The sequence below is a fragment of the Aotus nancymaae genome, unplaced genomic scaffold, assembly GCF_030222135.1.
Source record: "Aotus nancymaae isolate 86718 unplaced genomic scaffold, 86718_ANA_hifiasm-v0.15.2.pri h1tg000006l, whole genome shotgun sequence".
Taxonomy (NCBI): domain Eukaryota; kingdom Metazoa; phylum Chordata; class Mammalia; order Primates; family Aotidae; genus Aotus; species Aotus nancymaae.
Window position 1 is genome coordinate 37901035 of NW_026988417.1, and position 14944 is coordinate 37915978.

The following is a 14944-nucleotide window of genomic DNA, read 5'->3' on the forward strand; positions in this document are numbered from 1 at the left end:
ATATCTTTTCAAATGGCTCCATCATTCTTCCATGTATGGATTGTCCTTTTGTTTTTTTAACTAGTATTCTGTTTTTTTTTTAATGTATTGTTTCCAATATTTTTCTATTAGAAACAACCTGTGATAAATCCTCTCTGTAGCTAGATCTCTGTACATATTGTTGATTCTTTCCTTTGGACAAAAATCCCAAGGATGTTTTCATTTGAGGGTTTTGATTTGTATTCTCAAAGTCATTTCAGGAAGATTTCTATTTTAATTCTCACCAGCATTGTATTAAAAATGTCCATTTGCTCTTCCATTTCATACTGGTTATTATTTAAGGAAATTGGATTATTATAAACAGCATTTAACTCTCTTCACCACAGATACTCTGGCACTATCCTAGAGGAAAAACACCCTATAAATTTCCAAATCAAAATACGTTTCTCTTGAGGAGGGAAAGGATGAAGACATCCATTTTCCTTAGCTCTTACTATTTCTCTTTATACAGTTGCCGTGTCGCCTCCTTAGAGTCGGGACATTTCCAACTCCTCTTCTTCCTCACCCATCTAAATGTCAAGACATAGTTCAGCGCTCGCCTACTATTTGTTGACTTTCTAAACACTAGCCCATACTGATCTTCCCCTTTTCTGTATTCCAAGAGCAATTACATTCCAATTAAAGATGCACGGTAATGGTTAAAAATATGTATTAAAACTTCTATTTACATTTTATCTTTTAAATTTCTGTTTTCATCTGTATATAATATAAAAATTATACAATATTATCTATATCTTTTATAAATTAGTAAATACATATTTGGGCATGTTCTTAAAAGTATGCTGACAAAGGATATGTATCAAATTTAGAGACTGCTAGCCTATACTTAGCAACTTGTAGTCTTGAATATTTGTAAAACATGCCGAAAGAGTCATAATACGTAAGCACACTTTTGCAAAAACATGAGTTCTGAATGCCACAAACTAGGAGTAAATCACTTACCTAGAGAGTGAGCCAAATATTTAGTTTCCAAACAGTTTTTTTCCCTACTTAAAATCATAGACAGTATAACTTTTATAAATTAATTTTTAAAACTTCTTTTGAAAAAATTACTCCATTAAGAAATTCTAGGGTAAATTCTGGCGATAAAAGTAGAGATCTAAATAGTTTATAATAAAAAGGTGTATTGGTCATGGTGTATATTGTGTGAGCACATGTACATGTAAGCACATGTAAAATCTGGGGAATTACAAGAGTTAGAGTTGCTATTTCACTTTTCCCAGTTTATGAAGCTTGACTCTTCAAATTCCAAGTCCTTTCACTAGGGAATAATATCTTTCTTAGCATCCCTGCAGTTTCTAACTGGTGCAATGCTGCACATTAGTAGTTGCTCTGTGAATATTTGGTGACTTGTTTCTATTTGATACTTGCCTCTTTTCTATGTTTAGGCATTTTTCTGACTTTAAAATTTATTGCCTACTGCAGAGAGAGACATAAGCTACAAATTAAATGTTTCCATGTAGACTAGAAATATTCAACAATGTATTCATTACAGTGAAAGTCTAATATAAAAGATTTGAATGATCTTATGTAATTTTTTGAAATATGGTTTATTATCTTAGTGTTATATAAATAAAACTAAGCAGAGATGTTAGATATATTTCCTCTGTTGTTATGTAAAAGATCAAATGGAAATCAGAGAGAAATATATTTTAAATGCTTCAGGAATGGCCTATACCCAGATGTTTGTGTGGTGGGTTAGGATGTCTACTGGGTTTGCTAAAAGCCATTTTAAATAAGAAGTATGAAATTTAGTTATAAAAATTGATAATGTAAGGGATCATTTTTTAAAAAAGATAACCATCCAAACAACATTATATAAAGACAAAAGACTGTAATTACAGGCCTTCCCATTGGCCACTGAAAAGCAGGATTCTACTAACAGTAGCTTACCTCGAGTGTGTGCTTACTCAGTGCTAGGGTTGTGCATGCATTATATCATTTAATAATCTTCTCTTGAGAAATCCCCTAAAAGACAGTACTATGTATTACTTATTTCTTTTTTACTGTTGAAGAAAGCCTTAGAGAAGTTAAATAACTTGTCCAGAATAATGCATAGTGAGTGACAGAGTGAGAGTTGAACCCAGGTCTCTAGGACTCTAGACCAGAACTGCACAATAGAACTTTCAGCATTGATGGAAATGTTCCATTCCGTATCTGTACTGTCCAGTTTGGTAGCCACTAGCCCCAAGAGTCTATTAAACACTTGAAATATGACTAGTCCAACTAAATAACTGAATTTAAAATTTTTATTTAAATTAAAATAGCCTCATAGGGCTAGTGGCTAATGTATTGGACAGCACAGCTCTAGAAACTTCCTAAATGTGCTTAATCGCTCACCAATACCTCCTTAATTTTCTTTGCCTATTACATGCTAAACAAAATATGTAATAGGAAAAAGAAAGTAAGGAAGTGTTACCAGAGGTGCTTACCTGAGGGTGGAGAGTGGCAAAGAGAGACTTGTGTCAGCATGCAGCACAGAGTTACAATTAGGAGGAACAAGTTCTGGTTGGTACAGGAAGGTGACTATGGTTAATAATGTATATCCCTCACCACAAAGAAATGATAAATATTAGAGGTGATTAATCTGCTAATTAGCCTGATTTGAGCAGGTCACAACATATACATGTATTAAAACATCACATTATACCCTATAAATACATATAATTGTTATTTGTCAATAATATTAAAAATAAAATTATTTTTAAACTTGATGTTCAAATCTTGCTTCAGACCTAGTGAATCAGTCTCAGGGAATGAGGCCTTGAACACTGAAACTGAATGTTCCCTGGGTTATTGTGACTTGTTTCAGCATCTGAACCAAAATACCCTGAAAGTTCTTGACAAGAAAATTATTAACCGGGCATATGCCAACATCAGAAGTAGCCTATAATAACAGTGATGATGGTATTACAAAGTTCTTTTATTCTTTCAAAACTTAACGTTGATTAGCACCTGTGTTAGATGATGGCAATTTGTTTAATCATTATTTATAATTTGATATGAAGCACAAGAAATGTGATACAAAGAAAGAAGTACTTGATTTATTTACTTGTTCTTGAATTTGTGGCTTATAAAAATTAGATATTATAATTTTCTCCCCTCCTTAGGTCACTAATGCTCTTATAATCATTTGTCAATATTTTAACAGTATAAAACTTTATTAAAAAATATTTTAAATCTTCAAATTATTCATCAAAACCACCGTTATTTTTTTTTGCTTATGTTATACTGTCTCCTAAATTTTAAAATGATTTATAATTTATTATTCTCATTTATTTGTATAAACAATATATTATTACATACTATTCAACCTATTTTTATAATAATGATCTTAAATGTGAGTATTACTTGACTTGGATTTTCCAAGTCATTTCATCAGTAATAATCATAGTGTACAACACATCCTTTCTAGATAATGTACATTTGACTTCTGTTGTCATTAATGACAATTATCCTCCAAGAGCATTTTTCTGGTGCCCTTGTTTGTATGGTACTGAAAATAAATGGGATTGGGAGGATTTAGGAAGGAATATTTATCAGTTAAGGCATTGTTAACTTCTAAAACAGATAAATCTTGGTTCAATGTGAGTGTTCTTGCTTGAATGATCTTTTATGTATTTTACTTCTTTGTCTAAGTCTTCAGTCCTCTCCATGCAACCTGTGGATAGAGAAAGAAAATATGGAAAAGCCATACCTCTTCTTAGCCACTTTAAGGTGAACTGTGTGCTCTAACAGTTCATTTCCATAAGACCACACCTATTTACTAGAGAGGCTGAGAAATGCAGTCTAACTATATTCTCAGGGGGAAAAAAAAGGATATTTTGGTGAACACATAACAGTCTGTCATAGCCCTGTCTCTGCTATGAATGAAATCTGAACTCTTGGCAAGGAACTTAATCTTCTTGGCTTCAGTTCCCTTTACTTTAAAAGTAAGAGATCTGATGACTTTTTCTTTTTTGCTAAGGTTATTAGGTATAAGAACAAGATTCTTTTAAGATATAGTGGGGCTTGATTCAACATAACATTTGTCACAACCAAAATATCCTTAAAAGAAGATCTGATGAGAAATGAGAACTAAGTTATGGCACAGTCAGTGGTTTTATAGTTAATTGCCTAACCAGCCAACTTTGATTACTTAAGTGATCCTGGAGAGGAGAACTGGGGGTGAGGGTGGGGAGGAAAGTATACTCAGGATTTCATTCTTAGTCCTCATCTTTTCACTTTTTCACAATTTTTATCAGTAAATCATATGAAAACAAACATAGAATTCATACTCTTCAAATTATAATTTAGAAATTTCAAATAATTTTTTTAGACAGCTGTATTAGACTATCAAATTGCTTTAGCCTGTAATACAAGTTATAGATTACCTGGGCATTTGAAGACTGGACAGAGAACCAAAAGAATTATTTATAACACTTTTTATGACAGTATATTTTTTAATGAACTGTGGAACATAACCCATTTTTAAGTAAAGGATGACTTGAATTTGTATCTCCAAAATAATTTAATTGCCTTTCTGCCTTCAAAGATGAGAATGATCTCTTACATCCTTAAATATAATGTTAGGAGATGTGGTTATCAATATGAATATAGCTTAGCTCTTTTTCGGTAGAGACATTGGCTTTAACAGAGAAAAGACCTCACAAAAAGACACTACAAAGTAGTGTATAGCAATTAATTAACAGTTTACATTCACTCACAACGTTTATAAGAAACATATGACTTGAGGCATCATAGATTTTAAGAGACAAAAATGATGAATGATTATACATTAACATTGATAGGTACCATTGATTTCTTCTATTACATTTAAAGGCTTTCAAAGGACTTAATAGGAAAGATATTTTTAATGTGACAGTGGTATTTCAAAATTTTTTTTCTTTTTCTTTTCAGGACTTCTAATAGTAGTCAGACATTATCATCCTGTCATACTATGGAGCCATGTTCATCAGATGAATTTTTCCAAGCCCTTAATCATGCTGAGCAAACATTTAAAAAAATGGAAAACTATTTGAGACATAAACAGCTGTGCGATGTAATTTTAGTTGCTGGTGATCGCAGAATTCCAGCTCACAGGTAAATTGTTTTCTCTATTTCTGTATGTGTGAAATATTTCCTCTATAATTTGGTTACGTATATTGAGGTAACCTATTTCAATTGACTATTATGTTTTTGGGAAGGGGTGTAGTTCATGGAATTTCCACCAGGAAAATAGTTCAAATGAAATTATTACACATTTGGTGATCCTCAAAGGGTCATTTTCCTGCTATAAAAGCACAATAACAAAACATACTGGCCTCAGATAGGTTGGTATTGTTTTGTATAGACTTCAACTGCCAGAAGAAGCTTTTATGCCATATTCTACCTATTAAATACCTACGGTAAACTCAATGGAAATTAAAGCTTGTGGATATTTAGAAGAAGAAAAGCTGGTGAATTGGAGTAGCACAAAGTCTTAAGAGTTTTTAAAATAGCCACATCTATCCCAACTTCTGTTTGCTGATTTCTAAAGAAATATGAAAAAGCAGTGCTAGGGGAAAAAAAAGCCTTTACTACAAATTACATATTATTTCTTGAAGTAAGAAAATAAAAGAGCTGTTTAATAAAGAATAATTCATTTTCATATAATTCTGTATTCATTTGTTCATTGTTAATCACCACTATGATTCTCAAAGGTTTTGTTTTTCTTTTTTTTTTTGATGCTCTTCAAAACTAATTAACACTCTGTCCCAGAGATTTTTTTTTTAAACCTTCTAAAGTGAGATAACATCGGAAAAAGCCTTCTAGATATTGGCTTGGGCAAAGACTTCATGACCAAAAACCCAAAAGCAAATGTAATAAAAACAAAGATAAATAGATGGGACTTAATTAAACTAAAAAGTTTCTGCACAGCAAAAGAAAGAATATGAGTTAACAGACAACCCATAGAGTGAGAGAAAATCTTCACAATCTATACATCTGAGAAAGAACTAATAATCCAGAATCTACAAAAAAAAACTCCCATCAAAAAGTGGGTTACGGACATGAATAGACAGTTCATGAAAGAAGATATACAAATAGTCAACAAGCATTTGAAAAAGTGTTTAACATGACTAATTATCAGGGAGATGCAAATCAGAACCACAATGCGATACCACCTTACTCTTGCAAGAATGGCCACAATCATAAAATCAAAAAATAATCAATGTTGGCATAGATATTGGTGAAAAGGGAACACTTTTACACTGTTGGCAGGAATGTAAACTAGTACAAACACTATGGAAGAGTGTGGAGATTCCTTAAGGAACTAAATGTGAAAAAAAAAAAAAGTTTAAAGTAGATCTACCATTTGATCCAGTAATCCCACACTACTAGCTATCTACTCAGAGGAAAAGAAGTCATTATATGAAAAAGATACTTGCACACACATGTTTATAGCAGCACAATTCGAAATTGCAGCCCAAATGCCCATCAATCAAGTGGATAAAGAATATGTAGTGTGTATATATATATGGTAGAATACCACTCAGCCATAAAAAGGAACAAAATAACGGGATTCTCAGCAACCTGGATGGAACTGGAGACTTGTTTTAAGTGAAGTGACTCAATAATAGAAAACCAAACATCACATGTTCTCACTCATAAGTGGGAGCTAAGGTATGAGGATGCAAAGGCATAAGAATGATACAATGGGCTGGACGTGGTAGCTCAGGACCTGTAATCCCAGCACTTTGGAAGGCCGAGGTGGGTGGATCACTTGAGGCCAGGAATTTGAGACCAGCCTGGCCAACATGGCAAAAGTCTGTCTCTTCTAAAAATAAAAAAACTAGCCTGGCGTGGTGGCGTGAACCTGTAATCCCAGCCACTAGGAGGCTGAGTCTCGAGTATTGCTTGATCTTGGGAGGCAGAGGTTGCAGTGAGCTAAGATCATGCCACTGCACTCCAGCCTGGGTAATAGAGTGAGACTCTGTCTCCCAAAACAAACAAGCAAAAAGAATGATACAGTGGACGTTGGGGACTTGGGGTAAGGGATGGGAGGGGAGTAAGGGATAAAAGACTACACATAGGGTACAGTGTACACTGCTTGGAGGATGGGTGCACCAAAATCTCAGAAATTATCACTAAAGAACTTATTCATGTAACAAAACACCACCCATTCCCCAAAAACCTATTAAAAATTTTTTTTAAAAAAATTTAACTTCCAAAGTGGAAATAAAATCATTAGGAAGAATTGGCTTGGTCTTACAGTTTTCAGTGACTCAATTAGCATACATTTATTGAGATATTACTGTATACTATGACAGAAAGTCCAACTTACGAACGTGGGTTTGTTAGAAAAGCTATTTCAACCTGAATTTCATAGAGACACCTCAACTTCTATATTTCCAAAACTGAACTGATTACCTTACTTGCCATGCTTGTGTGAGCCATGAACATCTCACTTAGATGACTGTTGCAAAAGCCTCCTAACTGATCCTCCCTTCCTCCACTCTTTGCCCCTACATTCTGTTTTAACGTAGCTACCTGAGTGATCCTTTAAAGTGGAACTCAGATTCAGTCATTTCTTTGATCAAATCATTCATTGACTCTTCATGTCACTGAGTGTGAAAGACAAGTACATAGAATGGCATACATGATCCAGCCTCCTGTTACCTCTCTAGTATTCTGTCCTATTGGTCTCTTTTCTTGCTTAGTCAGCATCAGCCACACAGAACCTCTTGTAGTTCCTTGTGTGTGCGAGGCATGCTGCTCCTGCCTTTGGACTTTTGCACTATTTCTTCTGCCTGAAGGCTGTTCCCAGATACCTGCATAACCAAATCCTAAACCACCTTCAAATCTTTGCCCATGTCATCTTCCAGTGAGATGACCTATTTAAACTCACCACACTTTTCCCATTTGCCTTTACCCTACTTTTTCCCCCTTAGCACTTATCACCTTTTAATATACTATAGAATTTACTTCTACTGATCATTGTCTCCCTACCCTCTAAATGTAAGACTTCATAAGAGAAGGGATCTTTTGTCTTATTTTATACCCTGATGTATCATCTCAGGTATCTAGAGCAGTACCCATTGGACACACAGTAGTTACTGGACACATCTAAGTGTTTGCTCATTAAATGAATGAATAAATAAATAGGCAATTTTGGGAAGGAGCAACCTGAATGGCCAATAAACATTTGAAAAACCTCACTAGCAATCAGATAAATGAAAATTGAAACAACAAGATACCATTTAACACTTCATAGATGGCCCAAAATTTTAACATCTGACAATATTATGGGGAAAATGTTAGTCTTATGCAATGCTGGTGGGGTCTAAATTGGTATCTTACTCTGGCAATCTTATGATTCAGCAGTGCCACTCATGGGGAGGGAAGAAAATGGAATTAGAAGGGACCCAATGATTATCTGTATCATAATTTTTATTTTAAAAATGAAAATATTTAAAATCAAATCAAGTGTACTGACATGGAAATATCTTCAAGACATTATCCAGTGAAAAAATGCCTGTTTCAGAAATAAATCCGGGTTCTATGACTCACACCTGTAATCCCAGCACTCTAGGAGGTCCAGGTGGGCTGATCACTTAAGGCCAGGAGTTTGAGATCAACCTGGCCATCATGGCAAAACCCCATCTCTACTAAAAACAAAAAAATTAGCTGGATGTGGTGGACACATCTGTAATTTCAGCTACTCTTGGAGGCTGAGGCAAGAGAATTGCTTGAACCCGGGAAGCAGAGGTTGCAGTGAGCTGAGATCACAGCATGGTACTCCAGCCTGGGAGACAGAGTGAGACTCTGTATAAGTTAAAAAAAAAAAAAAGGGTATGTATCATTTGAAATTTATTATATATGACTATCAAAAACTTAAGAGATATAGCTAATATATTTTATAATTATATTATTAAAATATAGTTTTATCAATACAGACTAAGATAATAGAATATTGGCTGGGCACAGTGGCTCATGCCTATAATCCCAGCACTTTGGGAGGCAGAGGTGGGCAGATCACCTGAGGTCAGGAGTTTGAGACCAGCCTGGCCCACATGGTGAAACCCCATCTCTACTAATCATATAAAAATTAGCCAGGTGTGGTGGTGCATACCTGTAAATCCCAGCTACTCTGGAGGCTATGCCAGGAGAATTACTTGAACTCAGGAGGCAGAGGTTGTAGTGAGCCGAGATTGCACCACTGCACTCCAGCCTGGGCAACAGTGTGAGACTCGGTCTCCAAAAAATAAATAAGTAAATAAAAATAATAATATAAAAATTTAAAACTTGCTAGCAAAAATCATTTTCAAATGTCTACCATATATTCACTACTTCTATAATTAATTTTTTTAAAGGCTTAGATTATTTTTAAAATGATAATAACTTTTAAAAATCTATATATATTTTTATTGCATTTTAAGTGCTGGGGTACATGTAAAGAACATGCAGGACGGTTGCATAGGTACATACATGGCAATGTGGTTTTCTGCCTCCATCCTCATCCCCTATATCTGGCATTTCTCCCCGTGTCATCCCTCCCCAACTCCCTACCCCCCACTGTCCCTCCCCACTGTCCCTCCCCAAACTGTTCTGGTGTCAGTTTGCTGAGAATGATGGTTTCCAGGTTCATCCATGTCCCTACAAAGGACACGAACTCATTGTTTTTTATGGCTGCATAGTATTCCATGGTGTATATGTGCTACATTTTCCCTGTCCAGTCTATCATCGATGGGCATTTGGGTTGGTTCCAAGTCTTTGCTATTGTAAACAGTGCTGCAGTGAACATACATGTGCATGTGTCCTTATAATAGAACGATTTATAATCCTTTGGATATATACCCAGTAATGGGATTGCTGGGTCAAATGAAATTTCTATTTCTAGGTCCTTGAGGAAGCACCACACTGTCTTCCACAATGGTTGAACTAATTTACATTCCCACCAACAGTGTAAAAGTGTTCCTACTTCTCCACATCCTCTCCTGCATCTGTTGTCTCCAGATTTTTTAATGATCGCCATTCTAACTGTCGTGAGATGGTATCTCAGTGTAGTTTTGATTTGCATTTCTCTAATGACCAGTGATGATGAGCATTTTTTCATGTTTGTTGGCCTCATATATGTCTCCTTTTGAAAAGTGTCTGTTCTTATCCTTTGCCCACCTTTGGATGGCTTTGTTTGTTTTTTTTCTTGTAAATCTGTTTTAGTTCTTTGTAGATTTTGGATATAAGTCCTTTGTCAGATGCGTAGATTGCAAAAATTTTTTCCCATTCTGTTGGTTGCTGGTTCACTCTAATGATTATTTCTTTTGCTGTGCAGAAGGTCTGGAGTTTAACTAGATCCCATTTGTCTATTTTGGCTTTTGTTGCCAATGCTTTTGATGTTTTAGTCATGAAGTTCTTGCCTATGCCTATGTCCTGAATGGTTTTGCCTAGGTGTTCTTCTAAGGTTTTTATGGTATTAGGTCTTATGTTTAAGTCTTTAATCCATCTGGAGTTAATTTTAGTGTAGGGTGTCAGGAAGGGGTCCAGTTTCTGCTTTCTGCACATGGCTAGCCAGTTTTCCCAACACCATTGATTAAACAGGGAATCCTTTCCCCATTGCTTGTTTTTGTCAGGTTTGTCAAAGATCAGATGGTTGTAGATGTGTGGCATTGCCTCTGAGGCCTCCGTTCTGCTCCATTGGTCTATATCTCTGTTTTGGTACCAGTACCATGCTGTTTTGATTACTGCAGCCTTGTAGTATAGTTTGAAGTCAGGTAGCGTGATGCCTCCAGCTTTGTTCTTTTTGCTTAGAATTGACTCGGCTATGCAGGCTCTCTTTTGGTTCCATATGAAGTTTAAGGTGTTTTTTTCCAGTTCTGTGAAGAAGGTCATTGGTAGCTTGATGGGGATAGCGTTGAATCTATAAATTACTTTGGGCAGTATGGCCATTTTCAGGATATTGATTCTTCCCAACCATGAGCATGGAGTGTTTCTCCATCTGTTTGTGTCCTCTCTTATTTCGTTTAGCAGTGGTTTGTAGTTCTCCTTGAAGAGGTCCTTTATATCCTTTGTTAGTTGTATTCATAGGTATTTTATTCTGTTTGTAGCAATTGTGAATGGCAGTTCGTTCTTGATTTGGCTCTCTTTAAGTCTGTTGTTGGTGTATAGGAATGCTTGTGATTTTTACACATTGATTTTGTATCCTGAGACTTTGCTGAAGTATCAGTTTCAGGAGATTTTGGGCTGAGACAATAGGGTCTTCTAAATATACAATCATGTTGTCTGCAAATAAAGACAATTTGACTTCCTCCTTTCCTAATTGAATACCCTTTATTTCTTTTTCTTGCCTGATTGCTCTGGCCAGAACTTCCAATACTATATTGAATAGGAGTGGTGAGAGAGGGCATGCTTGTCTAGTGCCAGATTTCAAAGGGAATGCTTCCAGTTTTTGCCCATTCAGTATGATATTGGCTGTTGGTTTGTCATAAATAGCTTTTATTATTTTGAGATATATTCCATTGATACCTAGTTTATTGAGAGTTTTTAGCATAAAGGGCTGTTGAATTTTGTTGAAGGCTTTCTCTGCATCTATTGAGATAATCATGTGGTTTTTGTCTTTGGTTCTGTTTATGTGGTGAATTATGTTTATAGACTTGTGTATGTTGAACCAGCCTTGCATCCCCGGGATGAGGCCTACTTGATCGTGATGGATAAGCTTTTTGATGTGCCGTTGCAGTCGGTTTGCCAGTATTTTATTGAAGATTTTTGCATCTGTGTTCATCATGGATATTGGCCTGAAGTTTTCTTTTCTTGTTGCATCTCTGCTGGGTTTTGGTATCAGGATGATGTTGGTCTCATAAAATGATTTGGGGAGGATTCCCTCTTTTTGTATTGTTTGGAATAGTTTCAGAAGGAGAAGTACCAGCTTCTCTTTGTATGTCTGGTAGAATTTAGCTGTGAACCCATCTAGACCTGGGCTTTTTTTGGTTGGTAAGCTATTAATTGCTGCCTCAACTTCAGCCGTTGTTATTTGCCTATTCAGGGTTTTGACTTCTTCCTGGTTTAGGCTGGGAGGGTGTAAGTGTCCAGGAATTTATCCATTTCTTCCAGGTTTACTGGTTTATGTGCATATAGTTGTTTGTAGTAATCTTTGATGGGGGTTTGCGTTTCTGTGGAATCTGTGGTGATATCCCCTCTATCGTTTTTTATTGCATCTATTTGATTATTCTCTCTTTTCTTTTTTAATAATCTGGCTAGCAGTCTATTTTGTTGATCTTTTCAAAAAACCAGCTCCTGGATTTATTGATTTTTTGAAGGTTTGTGTCTCTGTCTCCTTCAGTTCTGCTCTGATCTTAGTTATTTCTTGTCTTTTGCTAGCTTTTGAGTTTTTTTGATCTTGCTCCTCTAGCTCTTTCAATTTTGATGATAGGGTGTTGAAGTTATATCTTTACTTGCTTCTCATTTGGGCATTTATTGCTATAAATTTTCCTCTAGACACTGCTTTAAATGTGTCCCAGAGATTCTGGTACATTGTGTCTTTGTTCTCATTGGTTTCAAAGAACATCTTTATGTCTGCCTTCATTTCATTGTTTATCCAGTCAACATTCAAGAGCCAGTTGTTCAATTTCCATGAAGCTGTGCGGTTCTGAGTGAGTTTCTGAATTCTGAGTTCTAATTTGATTGCACTGTGGTCTGAGAGACTGTTTGATATGATTTCCGTTCTTTTGCATTTGCTGAAGAGTGATTTACTTCCAATTATGTGGTCAATTTTAGAGTAGGTGTGATGTGATGCTGAGAAGTGTGTATATTCTGTGGATTTGGGGTGGAGAGTTCTGTAAATGTCTATTAGGTTTGCTTGGTCCAGGTCTGAGTTCAGGTCCCGGATATCCTTATTAATTTTCTGTCTTGTTGATCTGTCTAATATTGACAGTGGAGTGTTAAAGTCTCCCACTATTACTATGTGGGAATCTAAGTTTCTTTGTAGGTTATTAAGAACTTGCTGTATGTATCTGGGTGCTCCTGTATTGGGTGTGTATATATTTAGGATCATTAGCTCTTCTTGTTGCATTGATCCTTTTACCATTATGTAATGCCCTTCTTTGTCTCTTTTGATCTTTGTTGGTTTTAAGTCTATTTTATCAGAGACTAGGATTGCAACTCTTGCTTTTTTTTGCTCTCCATTTGCTTGGTAGATCTTCCTCCATCCCTTTATTTTGAGCCTATGTGTATCCTTGCATGTGAGATGGGTTTCCGGGATACAACACACCAATGGGTTTTGACTTTTTATCCAAAATGCCAGTCTGTGTCTTTTGATTGGGGCATTTAGTCCATTGACATTTAAGGTTAATGTTGTTATGTGTGAATTTGCTCCTGCCATTTTGAAGCTAGCTGGTTGTTTCGTTCATTAGTTGACGTAGTTTTTTCATTGTGTCAATGCTCTTTACCATTTGGTACGTTTTTGGAGTGGCTGGTACTGGTTGTTCCTTTCTACGTTTAGTGCTTCTTTCAGGAGATCTTGTAAGACAAGCCTGGTGGTGATGAAATCTCTGAGCAATTGCTTGTTCATAAGGGATTTTATTTCTCCTTCGTTTATGAAGCTTAGTTTGACTGTATATGAAATTCTAGATTGAAAGTTCTTTTCTTAAGGATGTTGAATATTGGCCCCCACTCTTTTCTGGCTTGTAGGGTTTCTGCGGAGTCATCCACTGTGAGTCTGATGGGCTTCCCTTTGTGGGTAACACAACCTTTCTCTCTGGCTGCCCTTAGCATTTTTTCCTTCATTTCAACTCTGGTGAATCTGATGATTATGTGCCTTGGGGTTGCTCTTCTTGAGGAATATCTTTGTGGTGTTCTCTGTATTTCCTGGACTTGAATGTTGGCCTGCCTTGCTAGGTTGGGGAAGTTCTCCTGGATAATATCCTGAAGAGTGTTTTCCAGCTTGGATTCATTCTCTCTTTCACATCAGTTACACCTATCAAATGTAGATTAGGTCTTTTCACATAATCCCATATTTCTTGGAGGCTTTGTTCATTTCTTTTTATTCTTTTTTCTGTAATCTTGCCTTCTCGTTTTATTTCATTGAGTTGATCTTCAATTTCTGATATCCTTTCTTCTGCTTGGTCAATTTGACTTGTGTATGCTTCGCAAGGTTCTCATGTTGTGTTTTTCAGCTCCATTGATTCATTTATATTCCTCTCTAAGCTGTTTATTCTCGTTAGCATTTCGTCAAACCTTTTTTCAAGGTTCTTGGTTTCTTTGCATTGGGTTAGAACATGATCTGTTAGCTCAGAGAAGTTTGTTATTACCCACCTTCTGAAGCCTGTTTCTGTCCATTCATCAGACTCATTCTCCATCCAGCTTTGTTCCCTTGCTGGTGAGGAGTTGTGATCCCTTTGAGGAGGAGAGGTGTTCTGGTTTTGAGTATTTTCATCCTTTTTGCACTGGTTTCTTCCCATCTTTTTGGATTTATCTATGTGTGGTCTTTGTGGTTGATGACTTTCAGATGGGGTCTCTGAGTGGACATCCTTTTTATTCCTTATGAAGTTATTTCTTTCTGTTTCTTAGTCTTCCTTCTAACAGTCAGGCCCCTCTGCTGTAGGACTGCTGGAGATCCACTCCAGACCCTGCTTGCCTGGGGATCACCTGCAGCGGCTGCAGAACAGTAAGGGTTGCTGCCAGTTTCTTCTTCTGTTATCTTTGTCCCAGAAGGATACCTGCCAGATGTCAGCCTGAGCTCTCCTTTATAAGATGTCTCTTTGGATATACAGGGATCAGGGAGCTGCTTGAAGAGACAGTCTGTCCCTTATAGAGGCTCAAGTGCTGAACTGTGAGCTCCATTGTTCTGTTCAGAGATGCTGGGCAGGTAGGTTTAAGTCTGCTGTAGTGGAACTCATAACTTCCTTTTTTTCCCAGTTGCTCTGTCCCAGGTAGGTGGGGCTTTATACGTTCC

The 14944-nt window shown here is 36.3% G+C and overlaps 1 protein-coding gene across 6 annotated transcripts in view; it reads left to right on the forward strand.

Annotated features, from left to right (window-relative positions):
- KLHL5 (kelch like family member 5) overlaps positions 1–14944 on the forward strand; it is a 92624-nt gene that overhangs the window by 29670 nt on the left and 48010 nt on the right. For all 6 annotated transcript variants that reach the window (XM_064366413.1, XM_064366400.1, XM_012474952.3 and 3 more), the window contains one exon: positions 4939–5121. In XM_064366413.1, coding sequence (XP_064222483.1) covers positions 4979–5121 — 143 coding nt within the window. In that variant the 5' untranslated portion in view covers positions 4939–4978. The remainder of the gene's footprint in view (positions 1–4938; positions 5122–14944) is intronic.